Source organism: Trichoderma atroviride, chromosome 4 (genome assembly GCF_020647795.1).
Source record: "Trichoderma atroviride chromosome 4, complete sequence".
Taxonomy (NCBI): domain Eukaryota; kingdom Fungi; phylum Ascomycota; class Sordariomycetes; order Hypocreales; family Hypocreaceae; genus Trichoderma; species Trichoderma atroviride.
In genome coordinates this window covers 1,575,928-1,589,428 of record NC_089403.1, presented here as the reverse complement: position 1 = coordinate 1,589,428, position 13,501 = coordinate 1,575,928, and the positions used below count along the sequence as shown (strand labels likewise).

The window sequence follows — 13,501 nt, the reverse complement described above, 5'->3', positions numbered from 1 at the left end:
TATGTTGTTCAATCCTGAGAGAGGAATCCTGCGGTACTATTCCCAAAATCACAGAAGTACAGAAATAATCTGCCCAATCTTTGAAAGAAAGGAAGAGCGGGAATGGCAGAGAAAATATTGCATTATTTAAGTCATTCTGAGGAATCCCCCAAAACCATCAAGCTAAATAGCAGAGGGTAAAGCTATTGTTACCTCACGGCTGCGGATTGTTGCATCGGATCCTTAATATTGTCCCCGGCGGGTGCTTGCATGCAGCTACTAGATACCCACGATGTGAGATCTTTGTTCCACCTGAACAAACACTCGTTAGAATTACAAGTACGAATGATTAGCGAGGTGCGGATTCATGGATATTTGTATCCGTGGCCACATGTACTGTGTAAAGCTTCATCAATTAGAGGAACTGCGACATCGCTACGGTATCATGCACTTGCCCGTTGCGCACGGCCAGATTCATCTCATCTCATATGCATTCTGTATTCATCTAATATCTCATGCGCTACATATAAAGCCGCAACGTATCCCAGCCCTTGGTTTGCGTTGCAGCCAGCCGGGAAAGGACCCCTGTCCTATTCACAGAAGAAAGTTTGCGCGCTGGCGGCAGCAGAAGCTCTCCCAGCAAACACTCAGATTCGGATTCCTCTTGGCAGCATTATCATTATCCAACCAAACAGATCAGGAAAAAGCAAATAAACAGTAAAAGAAAAAGGGGGAAAAAAAGACAAAAATATCCAAAGACTTGAATGCGATGCACTTTTCCGCTTTGGATATTCTTGCTGTAACTTCTTGTGCCTCTGCATTGGAGGCGTGGTGTATGTCCCTTGAAGTTTAAATATGTACGATTGAAAGAGACGGGTGTCATCTTGCCGTTTGGTCGTGACTGAGAGCTTTCATCTCAAGAAGGCGGGTGATAGCGATGTATCACAGTCCCGTTCCAGGCAGGGTATGTAGTGTGCCATTGGCCATTGTCATGGGTGCTTGTGGAAGACGAGTAGATGGATGACCAGGTAGAAGCAGTGGTCGGCAGAGACGTTGTGGCTGCCCAAGACGAAGACACCACCGTAGAGCTAGACTGCCAAGCAATGCTTGTGGTCGTGTAGGATGTGGAGGCGCCTGTGGAGGCGACTAGTGTACTAGATGTGCCCGTTGTTTGAGGCGTCGATGAAGTGGTTTGTTGAGAGCTGCTCAGCGTAGTCGAAGTTGATGCCGTCGTATTTGAGCTGCTGTGTACTGATGAAGTGGTTGAGGCTGCCGTCGTCACAGCACTAGCCAGACTTGTGGTAGTTGTTGGCTTCGAGGTAGTTGTCACCTTTGAAGTGGTGGTGAGTTTCGAAGTTGTGTTGGCCTTTGAGGTTGTAGCAGCAGATGTCGAGGATGTCGAGGATTTCGAGGCAGTGGATTTAGACGTGGTGGGTTTCTTCGATTCTGTAGAAACCTTTGAAGTTGTAGCCGACTTTGAGACCTCGCTGACGACTGGCGGCAGAGGTGGTGGTGATGTCGTCGTCGTCGTCGACAGAGTAGTGGTGCTGCTGTGCTTGGTAGGAGTGACAAGAACCGTCTTGGTCACGTCTGCCGTGATATCGATAATCTCCACTGTCGTCGGAATCGTACGAGTAACAGTCGAAGCTTTAGCGGTCTCGGTAACCGTCTCGATCACCGTCACAGTTTCATCTCCGCTTCCACCACCGCCGCCGCCGCCGCCTCCTCCTCCTCCATTTCCACCGCCTGGCTGTCCTTCACCAGGTTCCAGAGGCACGACGGAATATTTAGGCTTCGCACGAGCGTCTACAGCTGCTGGGACGCGGACGACCAGAGCTGGTGGAGGCAGCGCAGCTACAAAAGATAGGCATGTAGAGAGAGCAAGGATCAACGAGACGCCGCCAAGCATCTTGACGAAAAGCCTCTTCTCTTCTCAGGTCTCTAGATGGTTATAACGCAGGCATGCAGGGAAGCCAGAAGTGGTTAAGATGAGGAAGAGTGCAGAGCAGGATGATGCGCTTGATCGCTTAGCAGTTTGGCTTGACCCGAAGGAATTTGATAGGAGGAGAAGGGAAAAAGAGTGACATTTTGCCGGGTTTCTTTCGAATGGCTGGTGGCTGGTAAATCCGGAGGTTGGCGACTCGGGATCGGGCCGCCAAATCGACAGCGCCAGGGGGGTGGGAAAGTAAGCCGGCGGGGCATGGAGCGCTGGCCCGTTGATGTTTTGGGGAGCTCAGAGCACTAAGATGCCCGGGTCTAGCTGTTGGCGGCAGCTGCAAGGGCGTTGAGGCTGAGCCGCCACCAGCCACCAACCGTCCCTCTGCATCTTTACTTTACGCGTTCTTTGTTTCTTCTTGTGCTGTTCTTTGTTCTTTGGTCCCTGTGGAGTGAACCTTGTTTTTTCACGGCAGTATAAACCATCCGATGCAACCCTGCATGCAAAAGAAATAAGAAACGCTCCGTAGTCGGCGTATCAGGCAGATCCCCACAGCCAGGGTCCTGCGCATGTTTAGTGCCGTGTAGGTACGATTTGAACTACAGCGCGTCTTGTCTGTGATATTCTTCCTTGATGATAGTTGCGATAAAAAGCTTCCTTGATTTGGAGGAACAATAACAGGTCCCGGCTGTGGCGTAAGCTGCCACCACGTTGCGCAATACTTGTGGCGCTGTGCCGCCACAGCGCCTCGCGGGTACATGTTCCAAAGCTGGTATCATTGAGCACTTGCGCACAGCTATGCTGGGAGACGCTGGTGGCCAAGAATGCCCCTACGTCAATATGACAAGGCAAAATCAGTCAAAGGCCGAGTACGTAGGTAGTAAGCTGATGTGATTGACAGCGGCAGCGCTGGTGATGGATTAATGTGCAGAGAGTTTGAGCTATTGTTTGATGTCACCATAGTCGCCCGTGTAGATGCATCAGTATCAATCCCAATCACATGGATTCTTGGCAACGCCTAGATATCGGTAACATGGGGAAACTTGACTTGTTTTTAAAGTTTGGAATACTGTGGTTAATCCTACAGCTTACTATTCATGAAATAACACCATCGATTGCCATGAACTGACTTGATTTGGCATCGGCGTCGCTGCGCCATTCGCCCTGTGGCGCCAGCAACATGGCTCATTAAAGCCATGACGTCCCACGGACTCGGCACAGCCACTCCAGCCCGCCAATCAGCGCCTCTGCCTCTCCAGGGGCGCTACGTTATGCTCACGCAAGGCAGATCTTGCGAACAAGCTCGTGGATCCAGGTCTCGGCTAGTTCAGCGTCAAATGCTACGACAAGTCTTTGTACAGCCTACTTGTTAGTGGCATGGAATACTGCCATCTCTGCTAGCTGAGACCAGTACAAGTACGCCGTCTTAGTTAGTGGAGGGAAGGCAGCTACATAACAAGCCTTTCACCCCATCCGCTTCTTCTTGCTTTTCGCTTCTGCATAGCACGACGTCACCCTGCAAATTCACTCTTGCGCATCCTTCACAGAGCCCGCCGCGCAGAACCAGTCGCTATATTATGTCTTACCAAGGATATGGCCAGCAGCCATACGGCCGTAAGTTGACCCTCTCGTGAGATTTTTCAGCCAAATGAGCAAGCGCTTGTTGTTGGCTTGCACTGCTGCAGCCTTGCTGCCCCCGCGCCACCTCGGTCGATAATCTGACGCATCGCAGAGCCGCCTCAAGGCTACGGCCAATACCCCCCTCCTCAGCAGGGCCAATATCCTCCTCAGCAAGGCCACTACCCGCCTCCTCAGGGCCAGTATCCTCCGCAACAGGGCCAGTATCCTCCCCCTCAGCAGGGAGGCTATTATCAGCAGCCTCCGCCAGGCCAATATCCCCCCGCAACAAGCGCCATACGGACAGCCGCCGCCTCAGCAGTACGGAGCGCCTCCTCCACATTCACCACAGCCCTACGGAGCTCCCCCCGGCCAGTACGGCGCTCCTCCTCCCCAGCAAGGGGGGATATTATGGTGCTCCCCCTCCCGCGCCGTATGGAGCGCCTCCAGCGCAGGCCGCGCCGCCTACGCCGCCTTCATTGGGCTACGGCGCACCGCAAATCATCCAGTGGGATGGCACCCAAGATGCCCAGGCTTTGCGCGGTGCCATGAAGGGCTTCGGAACAGACGAAAAGGTGCTGATTAACATCCTGTCAAGAAAAGACCCGCTCCAGATTGAGGTGCTGCGGACAGCTTTTGAGCGCCAATTCAAGCGCAGCCTAGTAGAAGACATCAAAAAGGAGACGAGAAGCTGGTTCGAATATGGCCTCGTTCAACTTGCGCGCGGTCCGTTGATGGCTGATGTCCACAACCTGTACGATGCCATGTCGGGCCCAGGGACCAAGGAGATCGTCTTGAACGATATCCTCCTCTCGAGGTCCAACGCCGATCTGCATGCCATTAAAAGCGCTTACCAGCGAACTTTCCGACGGAGCTTGGAGTCCGATGTCAAGGGTGAACTGAGCTTCAAAACGGAAAGGATGTTCTTGATAGTTTTGGCAGCCAACAGGGCCGAAGACTCAGCCCCAGTCATTCCACAGCAGGTCGAGCAAGATGTCATGAGTATCTACAAGGCGACCGAAGGCAAAGTTGGAACAGATGAGATTCTTGTTTGCAGTATTTTCGCAAACAGAAATGACAACCAGATCCGAGCCATCGCCCATACTTATAAGCAAAAGTTCAACCGCAGCTTGGAATCTGTCATCGACGGTGTAAGTTCTATCGTTCCGCAACATCACTGTAAGCATGGACTAATATTATCAAGCAGGAGTTCTCTGGTCATATGAAAGAAGCTCTGTTGTTCCAGCTGCTCCATGCTGTTGACAAGTATATGCACGCCGCGATGCTCCTGGAGGATTCCATGGCAGGGCTGGGCACCAAGGACCATCTCCTCATTTCTCGGGTTGTCCGCTTCCACTGGGACAGACAGGAGCTTGCAAACGTCAAGGGAGCCTATCAGCAGCGATATAAGAAGAGCTTGACCAGCCGCATCAGAGGAGAAACGTCTGGCGATTATAGAACACTGATGGTCGCTTGCGTCGGAGAGTAAACGAAAATGAGCCTCACAGGCGTACTGATGGAATGATGACACCCTAATGAAGTTCCACCTAGATTCCTAATAACGGGCAGCCGGAGGGCACGGGTGGCGTTTGGATATTTGGTTTTTGGATTGTAGCAGCAAAAGCATGACCACCTACATGTACTAGATAGTGAGAGGTGGCCAAGCAGTGTATGACTAGTATTGCGAGAAGGAGAAGAATCTGATACCTCAATTTTACCTCTTTCAACTGCACGTTTGTTGTGCTTTTGTTGAGCATCAGCGATGGCTCAGACGTGCCCTCTGTGAAACAATTGAGCAATTTAAAGTCATTTGTTTTACAGATGCAGTGAATGAAGCTGCCAAACATGCACTGCCCGGCCAGGCCCTTGGCAGTGAATCAGAGCTGATGCTGAGGAGGGCTGATCTCGCAGCTGCCCCTTCCTTATTATCGCCATCTCAATAGTAGCGATCGAATCTGTTATTCTCGCAGTCAATAGTCCAACAGATGTTCTTTCCATTCTCATTTTGTCTCTGATCCATCAGAAAGTTTATATCCATCCATTTCCATCTGCTTTTGTTGCTCCTCACACAACACCACTATTATTTCACGGCGGCATGTGTTGGTAAATTTATTTCATCTTCCAACATCCTTCTCTCCCCAGGATCCTTACAGCGTTATATTTCTCACATCTACTTTACCCTACTTTCGTCGCACTCCATCACGATGAAAGTAGAAGAGACTAAAGACACCGCGATGCCTCTGGAGGCCATCCCCCACGCCGATGGCAACACGACACCAACTTCCTCTCCCATCAACCCCAAATGGAGCCCGAAGGATGACATCTGCGCCAAGTTGTTTGGCCCATGGGATAATCTACCTTGCTACGATCATATCAACGAGGTGCGGCTCCTGCGAGACCTCGATAACGCCATCGTCCTCTTCGAGCAGCAGATCAACCACAGTGATGTCGGCTTCCGTGCTTGGCAGACTCGACACATTCAGGCTATGGAAGCTGGCTTGGTTCCAGTTCCAGGATTTCCATGTCTTCAAACCGTTCGTAAGGGAAAGCGGATCTGGCACGACGATGCATGGGAGCAGCGATATTTCTATCTTGTTTATCAGCGACGCGAGATCATCATGGGACGCTTATCCAGACTCCTGGCACTGCCTCGATACGCGCAAGAAGACTTTTTTGGACAGCGACCAGCGTTTCCTCGAATGGTGCTGCAAGGCGGTAAGGGCCGTTACACTCGACATCTTTTGTTGCGATGCGACTGGTGGCAGTCTGTGGATGATCTCTTGAAAGCAGCGGCCGAGAGGTGGAAAATGGACGAAGCAGAGTTGAAGACTCGGTTCTGGGCAGACGACGATGCATCCAGCGTCGAGACACAAGCGAAAGAATGGGACGGTGTGATCAAAGAAGAGGACAGCGCTGATTTATGCGCTGGGGAAGACGTATTCAACCCGCTCGACTTTGCGGCAAACTGGGCTTCGGAGGCATGGTGGTATCTCCATGGTCGACGAACAACACTATGAAGATGGATTATGGTAGATGCCAAATATTTTTTTTGGCTATGCAAGGGGCGAGCAGTGAGAGATCATACGCACGAATATCGATATTCAACTCAATACCTATGCAATATAATGGTTCTCTACAAGTAATGTGCAACCAGTGACGAGTATCAAAGATTACATGGAATGTGCCAACTTGGATGAAATAGAAGCACAAGTGCTCCAAGTAGTAGGTTGAGGTAATGGATCATTTTCCAGAAATGTTTGAATTATTGCAATGTTGCCTACTTTAGGTGTCGGAGACTCTTTTAACACTGTAATGGAAGGTGTCATGAGGTCCGATGATAGATCAGATCCGAGATCCTTGTACAATTCTTGGGCGTCTGCCGAGATGTCCGCCGAGCGTATCTGCCAGCGTATCTGCTTGGTACCTGCATGGCCGAAATATACACATGAATTTGAGATATGAACAGCTGGACAGGAAGCGCGCTTTCGCTCTTCTGTCCCATAATTCACTCTTGAGTGCCAGTCTGTTCCGAAGTTGCCGGTGTAATAGATGTAGCCTGGCGCCACATGTAGTGTAACCCGCTTGTCTGAGTCCTTTTGCAGCGTAGTTTTGTAGATTGATTCATCTCACTGACACGAAGGCCCGTTTATAATAATTCGTCTCCAAGGTATATTGTAGTTGCTTCTTGTTTGCTTAATGCAAGCAACAAGAGTCACATGCCTTGTTACTGCATAGGTAAAGAGTCTTCTCTTGCTGATCCCACCCGTTACATTGCTTTTGTAATATAATCTATAAATACAATACAAAGTATCTACCCCTAGATACGGGGCTATCGGTGTACTTGTGGGATATGTACAACCTGTTGCTACAAGTATGCCACGGATATTAGGCAGGGGCATAACGGCCGCCCCCTGTAAGCTTAGACGGTCTTCGGACCTTGTTAGATAGCGCGCGCGAGGCGAAGAACGAGTGTTGATGTAGGGGAATTGGGCGACGACTCCATTTGGATAGTGTCCCCGTCCTATCTTGACTAAAGATCAAGTTGAAGTTTTGCATTTATTTGTAAACAAATTAGGCAGCAAGCCCATTTAGCAATATATCCGGATACGCCCTATATTTCCAGCTGACCAGTATTTTCTAAAAAGCTAGTATTCGGGGAAGCGAAGGATTCTGACTGCAGTGCTATTCATGGAGCTCTTCCTTTTTTTTCTTAGCTCCTTCTATATTCCTCTTTTCCCCCTTCAAGCTTGGGGGCAGGCTAGACGTTCACAAATATACTCGTGCCTCATGCTTACTTATACCTAGATTAGCGTAGGATTAGCACTTTTGAGTTTATCAGTACCAGTGTTGCCAAGAGTTGCACACGTGCGAATTAGAAGGATTCAGTTGTGTACTGGAGATTAAGCCCTTGGCAGAAGGAGTTGGCTAGTATCTACTGTAGATACGTAAGTATGAGTTGTTTCTTGGCTAGTGAAATCAGCGAGAGTTGTGCAGGATGATGCCGTCTCGATTGTGACAACCTAGTCTACTTGACAAGGCCCTTGGTTCTGTTAGCTCGCTTATATAGGTACAGCCATGATCAACCTCGCTAAGTTGTATAGTATTAGTTGTAATACAAGGCATGTCTGTATGAACGCTATATAGAGTTGGAGCACGAGACTTCAAGTACTATAAGTCGAATGTAGTATTCGTAAATAGTTCCCCGATAACTACACTAGTGGTATTTTAGATGGATCATAAACGTTGAAGAAACAAACGCTAGTGGCAGTAAAAACGCCAACTAGTCCTGCTAGCTGGGGAGCATGAAATAGGATCGTACGAGTATACGCAAACTAACAGTCTGCGGTTAGGTCTGATATCAGCTTTACAGTCAGTCGGTGAGCTTCCTAGTCGAGTAGGGTGCAAAATCTTTCTGCAAAGATACACTGCGCTAATCAGTAGTGGCTGTTATTAGAGGACAGGCTACTTTATTCCTCTACTGCTACCTAGAGTCAGGGGCTCGACTTCTTGCTTTGGCCTAAACATTAGACTGTATATAATAATTACAGCTACGGTTGCGCAACAAAGCTGCTAGGGCGCCAAAGGTTGCTATTAATAAACTGTTTGAAAGAAGGCTTTTGCGGTCAATGTCTGAATATAGTAATTTTCACAATATTTAGGTCTGCAGTATGTGCTACTAGCGCCCGATTGGGGATATCATCCTTAACAACACATACACACTATAGTGAATACGCAAGCAGTGTCTAGATTGAGTAATTTTTTCGGCAGTCATGTATAGTAAACTACTAGTAGTTACTACGTAGTTGTATCCACTAAGTACTAATAGCTATTTGTGTGTGTGCTTTATATTGGTCATCGGATACTTAGAGTACGCTGGTTCGGAGAGTTGTCAGTTGCTTTGTTTTGTAATCATATACTTTGGTCGATACCAGGATGTGTTGATGTGTCTGGGTCGTTGCGGGGCCGAGTGTCACTAAATTCCCGAGCCTTGCTGTGCTGCGTCTTTGTGAAGACAGGAACTAAAGAAACGCTGAGAAGAGAGTGGAAAAGACAAGAGGCCTGCAATATGCGATTATGGACAAAGCACCCCGCGATAGCCGTCTATCCGCATGGTACACGGACACTGAATTTATTACTAGAAAGAGTAACTGCGCACATCACTTGCAACAACAGTAACAACAGCAGTAATAGTAGTAGTAACAGACATGTTCTCCTACTTGTCAGCATGCCTCTAATTATTGCACATAACATGAAAATTATCATAACGCTTCAGGTATTGCGGCGTTTTGACCATACGATGGGCAAGATGGTCAGTTTGCTTTCGATGGGCTTCCTAGGCGGACTTCAACCGACTGCCTTGTAATACATGGCTTAGCAAAGGGAAAAACAAGCAAGGCCATTCATGCACTATGCTAATGTGCCAAGCGGATTGGGCGTCTCTGTTTGAGCAAAGTGTCTATTAGCACAGGACGGTGTACAGTTATTGTCATATATATCCTGTTTATAGTTAAGCAAGTCAATAAAGCAGACAGGGGATCTCATAAACAATCAGGATATGAATGCCTGCTATGTACACAAGGTAGGGCGCTGCCTACCAAGTGCTTGATATAGTAAATCACTAAAAAGTCAATTAAACCGGGATTTACTATACATAGCTATTGTGATTATATATATTATAGACTCGATTTATAATGCTAATCTATTATTAGTACAAATTTAAATTAAACCAAATTAAAACAGTGTATTATTATAAAATATTAAGTCAAGAATATAATATAACTGTTTATAAACTAGTAATATAAACCCTTACTTATGTAAAAGGCAAGTAATTTTAATTTGTTAAGACTTATATACTATAGGCTACAGAGTTTATGTTATCCTATTAGGTAATATACCTTAATACTATACACAAATACTTAATAATCAATAATACAACTAAATAAACCTTACTGCTTAAGGAACATTTAATTAAATTAGGCTGTTTTAAAGGGCGCTTTAAGTGGAACCGCTTTATTAGGTACCTAATCTACATGGGTAACTCATAATGATTGTCAATTCATTGCATGGCCTAGTAAATTAGACCCTAGCAGTATAAGATCCACACGGCTATGCCTATTACAGGTTTCATAAAGTCAAGGGAGATTATGCGCGAATCGCCAATGGTTACTGCTTCTCGGCGGAGCCAATTGCAGCCATCCCTGCTACTGGCGGCAAGTACTGCTCAAGTCTCTTAATTATAGGTAGCCTTGGCTCGCAGTGTCGAGCCACAACGGGCAAGCTAGCCGTTGGTTTGGGTTGCTACGCCGTGAACAACGAGGAAATTTTAGGTCGGGGCAACTTAGCTAAAGTTTTTGCGCGGCGGTGACTTTGGCAGCTGTCAAGCTAACTCTTCTCTCCTCTCTCTCCTCTCTCTCTCTCTTCCCCCATTCACTTTCCTTCCACCCGCTTCTTCCCTTTCCTTGTTTCACCTCACATCATACTCGATGATTGTGCAACATGGCAGCGAGTCCTCTTCTCATTACTTCTGACTTGCCGCAGAGCACGTCTCAAAGCCCGGTTGCGCCTCAAATAACCAAGGCGCGTGGGGACATCGCGTCGGCAACTTCGACCACCGCGGCTATGATAGCGAGCCTTTCACCTCCGGCTACGAGCCCTGCGAGCCGGCAGCTATCGATGGCTGGATCAAATACAATAGGCAGCTCCCTACCAGCCACTACGCCGGGGGCTTCTTCGATTGGAGCTGCCGCCAAAGTATCAGCGGAAGATAGTTCGGCACAGCGCCTCGTGCGCAGCGTGAGCGCTTCTACCAATGCTAGCAACGGAGTGGTGGATCACACGATGGAGCGAAGCGGTTCACATTACAGCCAGCCGCAGTATGGCGTGTCACCAAAGCCCTCGACGGTCCCGATGGCCGGCCACAATCACGGCGTTGCGATGCCCTACCAGCGAGGGCAGGAGCATCAGATTGGGCCCCATGGATCCTCTGCTCCGCCAAAAGCGATCCAAGATCAGGGAAAATCCAGCTCGTATACGGCGCTTTGGGAGCTGGTGCGGAAGACGGATCCGTCTGTGGTTCGACAAGTTGTCCGGGAGAACTGGCAAAAATGTTTGACCGGATCAGATTACCACTCTACCTTTGTTGTAAGTTATCTCGCGGGCACTGTCCTTTGGCCATTGAGACAAAAGCAGTTTGTGGTTATAGAATCTTTGGCTAGGCCTTTCTATTTTAAAATCTCTGGTGAGCCGTGTCCTAATAGATGGTATTAGTTAAACGCTACCATCACCTGCTCCCCCCCTGCGGTCCTGAGCCGCACTCTCTTTGACACCGGCAACAAAATCGTCAAAACATCAGGCCGTGAGATCGCCAAGCATTTTGGCACTGAGGATCTTGATCAGGTGTCAGACCTCTTTGGGCCTAAGCTTAGCGTACACTTTCAAGATCGGGTTATGGCTGCTCGTTTGGAGACCATCGGAGCGCAAGACCTCATCAACGCTCTGTCCAGAGCTGAGCGTCTTGGCTATCATATCAACGACATAGTCCAGAAGCAGCCTGGTCCAGGGGGCGAGACCGTTATTCCATCCATGTCGGCAGTCCCTCCGGTGCCACCACACAACAGCCGTGGCGGCGCACCCCCACCTGCAATGGCACCCTACCAAGTCCAAGGACCCCCGCAGCAGCCTCAGCCATATGGAAGCCAGATGAACAGCATGAGTCATCCAGCAGCCCAGCATTCTTCTCAGACGCCAAAACGGTCTGCTCCAGCCTTGCCGACATGGGCAAAACAATGCCGGATGTGCAAGCGCCCCTGTAGCAGCGAGGAGGCTCTCAGTTATGTAAGTGTCCTGCTCCTTGCAATAGCATTGGGAAACCCAATATTTGCTCACTATGAAATTAGCATTTGAAAAAGGCCAAGTGCCAAACTTCAAACCCTCACCCAATTCCGGTGGATGGGGATACATGCGTTCATTGCGGCTGCCATTTTGAAAGCCCTGGAGGTCTCTCCTATCACTCTAAGAGCGATGTCTGCGGAAAGCACAGCGAGGAAAAGAAAGCGCAAATAACTGCAATACTGCAATATACTGCCTGGGGCCAGCCAGCTAGTTCACACGGAGCCACGCCTCCGGCCATGATACCCAGTCACGTAGCTAATACGGTATACACTCCCGTCTGGAAGCAAAGGGCGGCTGGGCCCTCATCGACCCCAAGTCCTTCCGGGAACGACCCGTACGCAAAGCTTTCGGCGGCGGATCGAGTCAAGTTTGACGCGGAAATGAGAGGGGTCGATGAATACTATGGTAATCTGATGAGGGAAGCTTCTGCGAAGTTGCCAGCTGGACAGCGTGAAGAGGAACTCGCTAAGCTGAAAAACCGGTACAATACCAAGCAGAGTAACACTCGAAAGAAATACGGAATCCGGCTTCGCGAGAGGCGTGCCAATACCGATGTCGATCGCTCCTGGAACACCAGCGCCGCAAAGAGGGCCCGCGTTGATGATGGACCGGTAGGCCCTCCTCAGCCTATCCATAACGAACAGGCAGCAAATAATCAATCACATTTCCCCAGCGTCAAGGAATCTCCACGGATGAGAGTTCCCCTGTCTACGATGGGAGGGCTGTCGGCTTCCTCGGCTACTGCAGAACTCGTTGATCCCACATCATCTTCCACTCCAGTTAACGGCCAGTCTTCAGCACCAGCTACAGCTTCACTCGGAATCAACAAAGCTCCGCACGACAAACTACGAGGAACATCTGGCGACCCTATGCAAATCGATAGCAACGACTCTAGCAATAGTACGGACTCAGAAGACGTGGATATTCCGGCTAGAATTTAACAAAGGGCGTCCAATGAGCAGCCCCAAGTTGAGCGAAGAATCGTCAAGCTCAGTCATCAGACGATTTTGTGTATCCTCAAAAAACTGCGGGTCACTGTTGCGGCCGCGAATACGCATTATACACCGTTGCCCCAAGGCAATTTTTCAAGGGAGGGAGGAAACCAAACCGAAACAGCGACGTTGGTATACTGATCTGTCTCTGGAACCATTATCGATGCATTTTTACCAATCCTTTCAGTCTCTTATTTCTTCTTATTATTTCTTCTCATTTTTCCTTTTCTCCTTCTCATTCCGATTTGACATGAAATCTGGATTCTATAAGGCATATACAATGGCGCATGGGTGGCTACATTTTTTTTTTCTATTTTAACTTGTCTTTGCTTTTTCGTTCTGTCACTCTGCTGAAGCGCATGGCTTTGGGAAAGCCGTTACAATAGCCACAACAGCGGTTTGGAATTTATGACAGTAGAATATTCATTAGGGATACCCGGCTGGGGACAGGATTCATCTACTTGAAGCAGAACAATCTTGGGTGATGTCCCCTGGATTGGAACATTCTTGCGGTTTTAGCTGATATGCTTATATACAAATGATACCCGTGCATCGGATTACAATCCACCAAGTGGAATAAAAGTTG

At 48.7% G+C, this 13,501-nt stretch overlaps 4 protein-coding genes across 4 annotated transcripts; 3 read left to right on the top strand and 1 right to left on the bottom strand.

Moving 5' to 3' along the window:
- Positions 1-895: 895 nt before the first annotated feature.
- On the bottom strand, positions 896-1,888 carry TrAtP1_007816 (uncharacterized protein; the record flags this gene model as incomplete). Its single annotated transcript, XM_014092635.2, has 1 exon — positions 896-1,888. The coding sequence occupies one exon, from the start codon at positions 1,886-1,888 to the stop codon at positions 896-898; it is 993 nt and encodes a 330-aa protein (XP_013948110.1).
- Positions 1,889-4,080: 2,192 nt separating this feature from the next.
- Positions 4,081-5,021, top strand: TrAtP1_007815 (uncharacterized protein; the record flags this gene model as incomplete). Its single annotated transcript, XM_014092815.2, has 2 exons — positions 4,081-4,683; positions 4,740-5,021. The coding sequence occupies 2 exons, from the start codon at positions 4,081-4,083 to the stop codon at positions 5,019-5,021; spliced, it is 885 nt and encodes a 294-aa protein (XP_013948290.2).
- A 715-nt stretch (positions 5,022-5,736) lies between these two features.
- On the top strand, positions 5,737-6,549 carry TrAtP1_007814 (uncharacterized protein; the record flags this gene model as incomplete). Its single annotated transcript, XM_014092634.1, has 1 exon — positions 5,737-6,549. The coding sequence occupies one exon, from the start codon at positions 5,737-5,739 to the stop codon at positions 6,547-6,549; it is 813 nt and encodes a 270-aa protein (XP_013948109.1).
- Positions 6,550-10,320: 3,771 nt separating this feature from the next.
- TrAtP1_007813 (uncharacterized protein) lies at positions 10,321-13,476 on the top strand. Its single transcript, XM_066113675.1, has 3 exons — positions 10,321-11,173; positions 11,300-11,866; positions 11,929-13,476. Exons 1-3 carry the CDS (start codon positions 10,529-10,531, stop codon positions 12,862-12,864), a joined length of 2,148 nt encoding a protein of 715 aa, XP_065969762.1. The 5' UTR covers positions 10,321-10,528; the 3' UTR covers positions 12,865-13,476.
- The last annotated feature ends 25 nt before the right edge of the window (positions 13,477-13,501 follow it).